This window comes from Lactuca sativa, chromosome 6, assembly GCF_002870075.4.
Source record: "Lactuca sativa cultivar Salinas chromosome 6, Lsat_Salinas_v11, whole genome shotgun sequence".
In the NCBI taxonomy this organism is placed as follows: Eukaryota; Viridiplantae; Streptophyta; class Magnoliopsida; order Asterales; family Asteraceae; genus Lactuca; species Lactuca sativa.
The window spans coordinates 29,844,881-29,858,750 of NC_056628.2; the positions used below are offsets into that span (position 1 = coordinate 29,844,881).

A 13,870-nucleotide genomic window follows, 5' to 3' on the forward strand; every position below is an offset into this window, starting at 1 on the left:
GTCAAAGTCAACTTTCCAGTTGACCCGACTCGACGAGTTGTTCTACCAACTCGCCGAGTCCATGCCCCTCTATCTCCAAAACAACCCCGACTCCACTCGTCGAGTCTGACAATAACCCGACAGGTTCTCCTTCAACTAACACTTCGGGACCATCTTCAACCGACTCGCCGAGTTCATCCTTGAGCTCGTCGAGTTCATCATCATCGCATGAAGGTCTAGGCTTTGACTCGCCGCGTTGTATGAACAACTCGTCGAGTTCATCTTCATAACTAAGAAGATTGTCTTGGACTAGTCGAGTTCCTCATTGAACTCGTCGAGTGCTATAATCTTCATGACCATTATGGGTCATGACTGACTGAATCCTCACTAACCCCACTCATTGCTCCGACTTATAAACAAAAGGGTTTGGGTTTGCGATCCGACTCGCCTAGTCCTCCTTGTGACATCTATATTCTGTCGATTTCAGTCTATTCCAACCCTTCCAACTCATAGATCTGGACTCCTAATGCTAGCATTGCACGTAAAGTTGCTAACTTTACGTGCATACAAGGTGTTATGAGGCTAGAACACCAAATCCAAGCTAATATGAAGTTCAAGGTCGTGAAATGAAGCCATGTCTGGGTAAAGCTACTCCCTCAGAGCCCCTAAGGCTCATAAATGCTCAAATCTCAAGTCCTTTCTCGTCCTCAAAGGCTCAATGTTCGGATTGGCCTTGGAAATGGCCCAAAAGACAAAATCTAAGCTGGAAAGGGGATCTAGATGATTAACAGAAAAGGTATAAGATTTTTACCCCTAAATGGTCTGAAATGCTACCCCAACTATGGATCTATATTTCCTTCTTGCACCACCAAGGTCCTTCTTCTTTCTCCAAGCTTCAATTCACTCTCAAGGCAAGAAACTAGCTCAACAATGGAGTTGGGTGGCTAGGGTTTTGTGTTCTTGGCCATAGGGGCCGCAAATGAGCCCTAGGGAAGAGAATAAAATGCTTAAATAGGGTACCAAGTCCAGGAATTAGGTTTTCCCAGCATAGACTAGACTCGCCGAGTCCACTCGCCGACTCATCGAGTCGGTCACTTACTCTTCCACACGGAGCCCGCTCCGACTCGTCGAGTTCTTCCTTGAACTCGACGAGTTGACTCCTTTGACTTAGGGCTTTTCTTTCCATTCTTGCTCTTTCTGATTCTGGGTGATACAAGCTTACAACACTATTAAAAACATTTTAACCCATAATCACATTCAATGTTTTTTTACAGCTATTAATTTTTGTTGTCTGTGTAAAATTTTTAATTATACTACCCGTGGTTTCTACGGGTTATAACTTAGTTTAATATGAATTCAACTTTTTGCAACAGAAGCAATATTACTTCAAAGAAAAAAAAAAGCTACTTCAAAGAAAAAAAAGCATCTCAACTAGTATTGGGTGGTTGTTTATTTCTTAGGTGGTAACGGCGAACACCATATTCAAATCACAGTCAAGCAATATATATAGCAATATATATATATTGGTCAAACATTTTTATGAAATGGTATCTCATATAAAATCTAAAAGTTATTTGGAGACGCAAAAACTTATATTTCCTTACACAAAGATACTCCTGATGATAAATATATGTACATATAAATGATAATCAACCCGATCCATGCATTTATTTTGAAGTGGGAGAATCTAAATTTTCATACATATGATCTAGCTAATCCATCATTTTCTCACAGTATTTATAGGAAATGAATGGAGGGGGCATGGCAAGTGTAATCAAAACACAAGATTAGAGTTACCTGCTTCAACTGATTTCAAAGAAATGGTAAGATAATTGATTGTCCATGCATGGATGCTTAAAAATGCAATACTATTCTTAAGTTCTCCACCTTTTCTCGATCTGCAGGGTTTCTTGATGGCAGTCTTGTTGAGCTTGTCTTGTTTATCATTTGGCTCGAAAATCACAAGTGTTGCCACCTACGATGTAACATCTTATGGTGCAAAAGGAGATGGAAATACAGATGACTCCAGTGTAAATTAATAATATCTTCAAATTTTGAATCAAAAGAGATTGATGTTTCATGCAAATTCAAGAACGCAAAAATCAGTTAACCTTTTTCTATGTACGTTCATTCATGCAGGCTTTCCTTCGAGCATGGGACGATTTATGTGGAGATATGTCGCCAGAACCGACATTGATAATTCCATCAGACAAGACATTTTTGATAAACCCGGTGGCATTCAGTGGTCCATGCAAATCCCCAACTGTAAATATTAAGGTAAAACGAACAGTTATCTATCTTTTGAGGTTATGATGTTAATTCATAAAGTGTTGATTAAATGTCATTTTTTTATAAAATAGTTATGATTAATCTAAGAATTTCTGATATGATGGGTAGCTATTGGGTAACATCACTGCACCGAAGACTCTCGATGGATGGAAAGGTTGCATTAACAATAACTTTTGGATACACTTCACATCCGTGCAAGGACTCAAGATCCAAGGACCTGGTCAGATTGATGGCCAGGGATCCATTTGGTGGAAAAAGGTGGTCGAATTAATTTAAAATCAAACACTTATATTAAATGAAAACAAAAAAAAAAAGTAAAAACCATCCAATTCATTGTTCCTTTTAATTTGCAGGGACAAACTAAAACCAATGCATGCAATCGCCCAACTGTAAGGCGTCTTTTTTCTTTCTTTTTTTTTTTTTTTTTTTTTTTTTTTTTTTTTTTTTTACAATGTTAAGGACTTGAATGAATTTAAATTTCGTGAAAACTGACATGTATACATTTGTTTAGGCTTTACACTTTAATTCTTGTAACGGCCTTCAGTTGAGTGGTACAAGACATATCAACAGCCCAATGCTACATATTAGTATCAATGGTTGTGAAGGTGTAGATGTTGGAAATATTCAAATTTTTGCTCCTGGAGACAGCCCCAATACTGATGGGATAGACATCAGTTATTCTTCCCATGTTAATATCCATGATTCTAACATTCAAACTGGTATGAGAATAATTACATCCTAATTATTATTTCTTAATGAGTTATTCTATAATGTATAAAAAACCGTTTATAATTCACTTCTTTTTGTGGAAACTAAAACAGGTGATGATTGTGTCGCTATAAATGGTGGCACGTATGATATTAATGTAACAAGAGTGTTCTGTGGACCTGGTCATGGGATAAGGTACTAGAAAATGATATTTATATCTCGATAATCACTTTTACACAAATTTTCCTCCACTAAATGGATGTGATTTTGTAGTATCGGAAGCCTTGGGGAAAACGGTGGTCATGACACAGTTGAACAAGTTCGTGTAGAAAATTGTAACATCTCAGGAACAACAAATGGGTTACGAATCAAAACGGTGCCGGTAAAATTAGATATAATAACTTGATGAACATCTTTGGAGTTTTTAAGATAATATCCAATGGTTACTTGAAGTCAATCAATTTCTTATATCTTATTCAGTATGGAACGGGGTATGCTAGGGGGATTGTATTTCAGGACATTCATCTGGTAAATGTTGAAAATCCAATTATAATTGATCAACATTACTGCACAAATTCTGAAAATTCGGATTGCCCCGCACCGGTATGCTTATTATCCATAAAAATAATCTCATCTCACCAAATTAAAATGCAATTCCGTATCTAACATTTACTGATTTTTTTTATGTATCAGCCAGATGCATCGGCTGTAAAAGTGAGCGATGTTACGTATACGAATATATATGGGTCATCGGCAACAAAGCAAGCTATTACTTTCAATTGCAGTGGAAAGTACAATTGTACTGAAATTGTAACAAACGAAGTTGGCATAACAGGACTTAATGAAATTTCTTACTGCCAAAACACTCAAGGAAAATTTATTGATACCACCCCTCCTATTAATTGTTATTAGATTGTAGTCAGGTCGATGTTGGTGTTAAAATCCATGTATTTCAACATATTCTACTGATAACGAAGCTATATATATATATATATATATATATATATATATATATATATATATATATATATATATATATATATGGGCTCATTAGCGAGTTACAAAATATATACAAACATACATGATAACATGAATTTACTTACGCCTAAATATTTACATAATCGATATTGAGCAATACTGGGAAAATATTCTCATGTCCTTCAAACGAGGTATACAACATATCTTTATCTTTACTATATTATTATGGATATTGCCACTTCTTGAAAATTAAGAGGTACAACTATCTATTTGGACATAATATAATCATATTAAGCTTACAATCTACAATCGTATACGCTATTAACTCCGAGGATGTTGAAAACCCTAATTTCCTCTGCACGCTACCAATTGCCGCCAAACAACATCTCTTCTGTCTCCCTCTTTGCTCTCTACAGTATCCGACAACCCTCTGTTACCACCAACTTCTTGACGCCGTGGGCCGTGTGTAATTTTTTTGTCTAGGCTTTTTACAAGACCTCCTCATTTGAATTCCCTGCAATATTATCCTATGATAACTGGTAAATTGAAATTCCTGTTCATCCCTATCTCCCTTAATGGCTTATGCCATGCCATTATGCTGAACTATTCTCCACTTATTGATTTTTTGGGATCTTGAATGGCATCTTCTCCATCACCAAAACCAGAACCTGTTTGGGCAAGAAGAGGCCTTTTTTTTATTCCATTGATGACTTTGTTTTGTTTCCATATGTGAAGAGGTCTGTTAGGGTTTTTTTTGTCGACGTGATTTATGATGTTATTTTTATATTTCAGATTCATATTCTCAATCATTAATCTGAACTTGAACCCGAAACATCTTCTATCCTCTCTATCAATATTTTGTTTTCTTTGTTTACTGTAGCTATCGAATTCTATCCATGTGCCTAGAAGGTGTTTGTAGAAACACCTCAATGAAGTCAAGAATATATATAAGTTTTGTCATTATCACTTGTAACACCTAGAATGTTTTCTGAGATCTTGAGGTTTCTCACACAACAACTCTTTTTCTTCCTATGAATCCTTATTTTGAAAGAAATATGTTTTATGCACTCAAAGTATTTTGCATTTTTTGGTTTACCTTATTGTTTCAGTTTTAGGGCATTTTGATTCAGTTGGAAGACATACATGGAGGAGATGAAGAGAAAGGTGGAGTTTGACATCACATTAATGAATTAGATTGACATCCTAAGTTTATGTATTTCTCGAGCTTTGGTATTCATTGCAAGAAACATATTTGGATTTTGTAATGGAGTATAAGTTTGCAAGTGGAAGTTCACATCATGCATGTTGGAGATGGTTTGTTACATAAGCTCGGATAGGTAAAAGTTGGATTATGCTTCTTAATAAGCTTCTCGTATAATTTATTGGATTGATTCATATGATTATGTGATGCTTGGCTTATGACAGTGGAAAAGTTCACTCTGTTACAACACAAGGCTTTCATATTTTGTTTTGTTTAATATATCATCATACTCATTTTTTTTTCTATTTATAAACTAAGTAATCTTTATAGGAAATTGGAGATTTTTTTATAGCCGCATGTCTCTAATATTATTTAATATTTACGGGAAGTTGGATGTGTGGGTGTGATGGGCGATTATCTCATTGCTTTGATAAAATTATGGTAAAGTATTTTCATTTTTTCTTAATATTCTCCTGTAGCATTATTTCATTTTATTAAATCATTGACCTTTTAAATTTTTTATTAAACAAAGATCAAATCTCATTAGTGAAGGTTCTGTTCTCATGAAAATATTTGAGCTTTTGCAGGCATGAATCCAAGGAACACATTATTGAAGGCACAAAGAATAGTAGTTTCATCACAATTTCATATGATGAGGTATTACAGTTTGATCCCATAAACAGGGTCTGATCCTCCATTTTTAATGAAGTTTGTGCATTTTTTGTGACTTCACCTAATTTTGTGTCTAAAGCAAATTATTTAGTTGAGACTTAAACTCATAAATCATAACAATAAGCTTTTTTTACAACCTGACCATTCTGGATCAAAAGTTGTATCATTCACATGATGTCGTAATTATTAGGAGTGAAAATAATGCTGTAATTATTGGGATGTTCAGCTGTAATAATAAGTCTAAAGGGTATAATGGTCCAATTTTTGTTGTTCTTAAAAGTTTCAAGGCTTTTTATGGTTTTATGCTTCAAGGTTGGTTTTATTGGAATAAAAAAAGAGGAAAAAATGAGTAGAAAAAAGGGGTTTATTAAAGGGGCTCAGCTATTCCAATACAAAAAATTTCAAGCAAGGGTATTTTGGTCTTTGTTTGTTGTTTCGATTTTTTTTAAAGGTAACAGGTTTGGTTTTATTTGCTGGAAACATAAAGATTATGTTTGTTTTGAGATGTTGGGGATTAGATTAAATGGAATAAATTAACTTGGAGCGAAGTTGATTTCAGTAAAGGGTATTTTTGTCCTTTTCAGAAATTAAGCAGGAAGTTTTGTTTTTTTTTTCCAAAATTGCATCTAAAATAAATTTACTTGCTTTGTTTGATTAAGTCATAATCATCAAAAAGGCTTCTTGTTGTTTCTCATGCGATGCACCATAAAAAAAAAATTATTATTATTGATGCATCAAAGATTTAATTACTATTTGGAATTTAAGAAAAGAAGATTGGACTTGGGATGTTTTGGGGTTTCATGCATATAGTGGGCCTTTTTGGAGTAGATATGAACTTGTTTTTTGGAACTATGGTATATATTGGATTTATTATCATATATTTCTCAAAATTGGTTTTAAAACAAAAATCAACGGATTTTATAATCTTTTCGGTTAAAATCCGAACCGTTTAGTTGTTCAATTTTATAACTATCCACAAAAAAGATAAATAAAATAAAAGTCTCAAAAAATCGAATCGAAGAAATATATTTTTTCGGTTCAAGCTTGAATTTATTAGATGGTTGGTTTTATGTTTTTATCCCAAAATTATAATAATATGGTGTTGAATATTTTTATTCGGGTTAATCTCTTTAATATTGTGAATAAATTGTATGATATAGTAGATGTAAATTAATTGGTATTAAATTGCTTTGGTTATTGTTAATTTTATTGTTTATTGCTACGGTTGTTTTTATAATTGTGTATAAAAAGTGGCTTTAAACTACAGTAATTATTTATAAGTAGTTTAGTTGTAATTATTTATAAGTAGTTTAGTTGTAATTATCTACAAAAATTAAGAATAAGAAGTTTAAATGTATTAGACCATTTTTAAGCCAAACCCCATGTATAATGTAATATTTTATTTTTTAAATCATTTATCATAAAGCTTAAAATCTCTACAAATTTAAGTAACACAAATCAAGTAAGAATTATATATAATTTTTCATTAGAGTATCTTACAAACCGTAAGTGATTTTTTAAAATAGTTTCTTAATAATTTCGTATTTGCTACAATGACTCTTATTGATAATTGTTTTGATGCTATAAACTATTTGTGCAAAATAACTAATCGCCTCTATAAACTAAATTTAAAAAAAAAAATTAATCGCATCCATCGCTTGGCGCGGGTAAACGGCTAGTATATATATATATATATATATATATATATATATATATATATATATATATATATATATATATATATATATATATACAATTACAACAATACATGGCCTGGAATATACACTAGGTGGGTTAAGCTAATAATACAATATATTGATACACTAACGTCCCCCAACAGTTTGATTGAGATGATTCTATCGGACGTTCGAACTAGGTCAAAATTATGTGAAGAGCGAAGTAGGTCAACCCTTGGTGAAGAAGCCAGCATACTGATCAGTTGAGGGAACACGGAGAACTCGTATGTGGCTCATGGCAACTCTGTCTCGTACAAAATGAAGATCGATCTCTATGTGTTTGGTACGATGATGTTGCACCGGGTTCGAGGACATGTATACGGCGTTGATATTGTCACATTAAACAATGATGGCTTTAATTTTGAAGAGGAAAATATAGTTCATGAAGAGGGTCACGGAGCCAGCAAGTTTCAACAACTGCATTGACAACACCATGATATTCGGCCTATGCACTGGATCGTGAGATGAAACCCTGTCGTTTTGATTACCATAAAATGAGGTTATCTCACATGAAGCCACAATATCCAAATGTAGATTGTCGTGAGGTCAGATAACCACCCCAGTCAGCATCAGAATAAGTGACGTCAGAAGTTGTTTTGGAGGCATGTATTTGAAGACCGAGGTCAATGGTACCACGAACATCTTTGCAGACCCTTTTGAGAGCATTCAGGTGTTGATCTCGGGTGTCATACATAAAAAGACAAATATGTTGTACTGTGAAGGATATATCTAGTCGGGTGAAGCTCAGGAACTGAAGAACTCCTGCAAGGCTGCGATATAGAGTCGGGTCGACAACTGGTAGACCTAAAACATCTATTTCACAAACTAGTTTAGCTGGAGTACGACATGGATTGCAAGCCAGTGTCTGATCGAACAACAGAGAATCCCAAAAGATAAATTAGAACACCTAAATCGGTCATGGAAAACTCATAACTGAGTCAAAATATGATGTGTTGTAGGAAATTGGTAGTGGAAGTTCTGAGAATGATGCCGTCAACATATGAGAGAAGATAAGTCGTGTTGTCACCTAGTGTGATTCTATTGAAATCCAGTGGTCGTAGCATGTTGAGCAAACCGATGATACCAAGATCGTGGGGCTTATTTGAGGCCAAAAAGGGAACTCTATAGACAAAACATGATCTGGGAAGTTATAATAACGAAAACCTGGTGGCTGATGCATCTAAACAGTCTCCTGAAGGTAGTTGTGAAGAAAATCATTCCTCACATCAAGTTGGTGGATAAGCCACTTTCTGGATATAACGATGCTAAGAATAGTACGTATAGTGGTCGGTTTAACAACTAAGCTAAAAGTCTCATCAGAATCAATTTCCTGCAGTTGGTTGCGACCATCAGCTAAAAGGCAATCCTTGTAGCGAGACAAAGATCAATCATCATGAAATTTGTAGCGAAAAAAGCCATATAAATCTAACAATGTTGACCACATGAGGACATGGTACAAATTTCCAAGTGACGTTCGATATTCCAACATTATAATCACCATGCATAGCCTGATACTAGTCATGTAATGTGATCGGGGGACAGGAGAATCGGAAGAGACATGACGGTTGAGACGAGTGACAAGTTTGAAAATGCCACTGCACGCCTGCGTGGTCATGGGGTTTGTGGGTGCAATTGAGGATGGGATGACAGGGACTGTGGCAGAACGGGTGGGTATGTAAGAGGGGTTCGAGAGAGAAGGAGATTATGTAGTTGATGATGGGTCCGGTCCAAAGAGAGTGAGGTTATGGTTAGGTATGAGTATGTCTTGATAACGGTGGTATGTTGTTGAGTGGGTGAAATTGTTGCATGAAGGTGGGAGCAAATTATTAGGGAAATGTCCTCTATGTTATCAAGAAATGAATATGAAGGTGGGTCATTTGGTGTAACAGATTGAAAAGGGAATGAGTTTTTGTCAAAAACGACATGACCATGTGTGATAAAAAAAAATGCAAGGTGAGGTGTGAGGAGGTAATTTATGAGGTGTGAAAATATGTGGGAAAAACAGACAACCGAATACTTGTAGGTGATTGTAGGTGGGATAAGCTTTATGGAGGCGATAGTGGGGTATCTCAATTTTATGGATGTAGAGGGAATGAGGTTTAGTAGGTGGATGGGCATATATAAAGCTTCATCCCAATAGGTAAGGGGCATGTGAGCTTGAAGCAAAAGGGTACGAATGATTTTGTTGATACTACGTATCATTCTTTTAGATTTACGGTCTTCTTTTTGCGATGTGTGTGGGCATGACAAATGGAATTGGGTTCCTTGTGTGGCAAAGTGGTCATGAAACTGTTTGTTATTGTATTCCCTCCTATTGTCACATTGTATAATTTTGATGGTTTTACCAAATTAAGTTCGAACAATTTTAGTGAATTCAAGATATTTTGCAAAGACATCATATTTTTGCTTTACTAGATAAGCCTAGAGACTGTGTGTGTGTGTGTGTTTATGTGTGTTTGTGTATGTTCATGTGATGATCTAGAAAATAATGTAATATCGTAAACCACCAACATTAGAAAAAGGAGAGGTGCAAAGATTAGAGTGCATAATATCAAAAGCATTTGCCACAATTGAATCAGAAGTGTTAAATGGAAATTTAATGTGTTTGCCAAGTTGACAAACTTGACACAGTTCATGCAATTGATTTTTATTACAAGAAGTTGAATTTATTGAAATTAACGAATCAAAAACTTTATTTTCGAGGTGACCGAGATGCTGGTGCTAAATAGTTGAAATGGAGGAGACATGGGCGTGAGGTAGGGATGGAAGCACTGAGTAAAGAGGGTCTCACTATCACATCATATTAGAGGTTGACAGGTCCTATAATCCTTGATCGTGATCAGTGGCGCCATTGTCCAAAATTCACTATCATGCTTGTGGATCTTGAAGAGACATGCTACAAAAAAAATTATCGAAGAGCAGTAGGTTGATATGAAGGGAGCGAATTCCAAGGAAGTAAGATGGAGCCACCACTAGGATGTCCAACAGATGAGCCCGCATTCATGTTGGCCTGAGGTTGCTGATTTCACTGTTGTGTAGCCAGCCCAAGGAGTTCATTGGACTGTTGCTATAGTCGAGATACTAAAGAGGCACATTGTGGTCGCTGTTGATTTGTCCCAGAATTCCAATGCATCTGAGCAGTCGTTATTCGTTTTCTTATTCAAGACCCTATCATCCGTGATTTTGTCCATGAGTTGTTTGCGTATTTCGGTTGTTTATGGATTTCTTTTTTTGTTGTTGAACGCTTTATAAATTTAGGCATTTGAAAAAAAATTCAATTGCTTATACCTAATTATCATGTGACGTACCTCGGGGTCGGGTGGGGGTTAATGCTCTAGGGATATCTGCAAACCCTCCGACCCTATTAAAATGATTACTCGCTGTAATTTTCCGGTATCTAAAATGTTTTTGTACATACGCATCAATTTCCTGCAACAGCTTAGCTCTCTGGGGATCCAAGCAAACCAGATCCTAATCAAATTTTCTCTACCAATACAAAAAATTTAGTTAATTAAATACCAATCACAATCAAACTTAAAATATTATCATATAAATAATTTACATTTCGATGTGTGAATGTGTCATTCCTTATACAGACATATATACTATATATTATGTAACACCCCCCTTTGGCATTTATCACAATATTGTCCATTTTACGCTCCCATCACAAAAACATCCCGAGGGGTCACCCATCCCTAAATTGTTTCCACCCGGGCACGAAATGATCCTCCTTTACACTCATGACCACCCCGACGATATTCTACCTCAAATTGGTAAATGCAACGACCATCCCGCAGTCTTACAACACGTCTAACCAGCCATGGTTACCACCCATGGTCTTACCACACCTATACCAGCTCAACCCCAATCATCTTGAGTCGAACCCACATCCGACTGAATTCCAAGCAGGTATTCGGCTGATGCTTCGAACCCCAAATCCTTCATTAAACACGAAGAGGCATTGAGGCTCTAACACAACCCTCAACCTGGATCCATCCACAAGCCAACTATACATCACGAAGAAGACATCGACCAGCTGTTGGAAGTTTCTTGAACTCCCAACTTACACAACACCAATCCAGATGGCCACTTGAGTCATATCTCCTCCTGACTGGGGTGTGAAACTTATCCTATTTCCACACCTGATCAATCTTTTGAATCTTCCTCATTGGATTTGTCAAAGACCATAATCCTTGTGTTGTACTGTCGAATCTTCACCCCAACTCCCCATCCTCCGCATAATTTCTGAATTATAGCCATCACCAACCCTTACGATAGTAAAATTCCCCTGTAACTTCCAATGGCCAAACAAGTTCATGTGGTTGCCACATTCATCTTCTTGCTACGGTTTCTTCCTTAGCAACGGTAGTGATTGGATCCAAAGGTCCTGGCGTAGACGACTGCCAATCCCACCTGAATGATGCTATCACGCCCGCACTCTAACTTTGTTGAAAAACTAATCCTTCTGACTCCACTAAAGATCTCTCAATCAAAACCCCTGAACAAATCCAAACAAAGAACCGAAATGATCACCAAAAAAATAAAATCCCACTCAGGAAGATAGGACCCACAAATGACTCTTGGCATACAAAATGGCACATAACAATCCTTGATGATATACCCAGGCAAAAAACAGAAAACTAACTCAAAGATACTACTTACCCCTACCAAAGATACAAAAGTAATATAAATACTGATAATAATTTAGAGGAAAGCAATAGATAACATACCCGTGATAGCATCTAAAGAAATCCTGACCTCCTCTTCCGACCGAAATACCTGTGATGGAACCTAAGTTGCCCCAACCACTAAGCGTGGGCAATTCGCCCTGATATGACATGGGTAATGACACAATTCTACCTCCAGGGTGCATTCTTGGTGGATGTGGCCTATCCATTCGCACCTGCCACACTTAGATTTGTTGTGCACATCCTCCTGTTCCCCTTCATCCTTCATGTCACCATGACGGCCCCTCGGGTCTCTAATACTAGCCTAGGAAACGACTTACTGCTTAGATTTCTGAGTCGGACCCTGAGTCCACTTCCTCTTCCCCAGTTGCCCATCCGAACCAATCTCTTGCTCCTGGGTTACCCCGACCATCCCATCAACCGCCTGAACAGACAAGGTCCTACCCTCAAACCTGGCGACCAATCTACTAGTGACACACCTAATGATGTCGGGTAACTCTTTATGTAAGGCTCGCGAAATATCTATTTCAATCAAATCATGGGATTGATTTCCCCTGAAAACATGGTGCATAACCCACCTCTGATCCCAAATGACAAGAACTAGCAATAGGATCCTCCTTCCTAAACGGTTCTAGGGCTCCACAAGCTTTGGGCTCCAGATGAGCCCCCAACTGCCTCGCTATAATCTTGATCTGAAAAGCCCCGAGTCGACCATTCAAGAGCTTCGAAATCCCCTCCTTGACTTAACCAAAGATCACAAAAGTCTGTTCCAAAATACCGTGGGTAACCTCTGATGAGATGAACTCCCGCATGCGCTCATCGACCGGCCCAATACCTGCACCTGAGACTAAATCTGAACCCGAACCTCCTTCCCCCGTGCTCATCACCAATCTGAAGAACAACCATATAATTGATCAGAACATATATAAGAATCCTTATCTCATAGGCTTCCTAGATTGTCCCAGACCCTCATCGATTCGAGTATGGATCCTGTGATTTCGATAGTACGGGTCCAATACTACCTCCACACTTATCCATACTTTCCTCGAGAACCATCCTGAATCCTCTAAGTCACCTTCTAAATCGATACTACAATGCTCGCTAAACAGCACAACTAAACCCACCGAAACACTTCCTAGGCTTTCCCAAGTTTCCGTCCTCACCTTGCCATTAGCTGCTAAAGAACTCGTCATAATGTCAGTTACCTACCTCATGAATACAATCACATGCAACAAAGCTTAGATAATCCTTCGAGTAAAAGACTCATCCCTACAACGGTTAGACTCAACGAGGAAAACAACAATGGGGAAGACGAAGACAACTAGTATTTCTTGTTTTATGATATAGAGAATGTTATTTTGGATTTTGAAGATAGTTTATGTATGATATATATTAGATGTTCGTTTGAGATTTATTAGATATTTTATAATATATTGTATGTTTGATGTTTTTATATAATGTGGTATGTATTTATTTATGTATATTTATCAAAACTATATTTTATAATATATATATATATATATATATATATATATATATATATATATATATATATAAATTAATATTATAAAAAATATGTTTTTTCTAAAAATAAAATTAAAAAAAAAAATAAACAA

General features: G+C 36.4%; 1 protein-coding gene and 1 long non-coding RNA gene across 3 annotated transcripts; both read left to right on the top strand.

The window, feature by feature from the left end:
* Positions 1-759: 759 nt before the first annotated feature.
* LOC111883178 (probable polygalacturonase At3g15720) lies at positions 760-3,888 on the top strand. The gene is made up of 11 exons (XM_023879532.2): positions 760-775; positions 1,714-1,802; positions 1,884-2,009; positions 2,119-2,256; positions 2,377-2,526; positions 2,622-2,657; positions 2,780-2,987; positions 3,090-3,171; positions 3,250-3,358; positions 3,457-3,579; positions 3,670-3,888. Exons 1-11 carry the CDS (start codon positions 760-762, stop codon positions 3,886-3,888), a joined length of 1,296 nt encoding a protein of 431 aa, XP_023735300.1.
* A 252-nt stretch (positions 3,889-4,140) lies between these two features.
* Positions 4,141-10,980, top strand: LOC111883144 (uncharacterized). Of its 2 annotated transcripts, XR_008224711.1 has the most exons (3): positions 4,224-5,596; positions 5,743-5,812; positions 10,267-10,980. It is a non-coding gene; the product is annotated as an uncharacterized LOC111883144 (long non-coding RNA). The 2 variants fall into 2 exon arrangements; XR_008224710.1 differs by lacking the exon at positions 10,267-10,980 and having other exon boundaries at positions 4,141-5,596; positions 5,743-6,088.
* Positions 10,981-13,870: the final 2,890 nt, after the last annotated feature.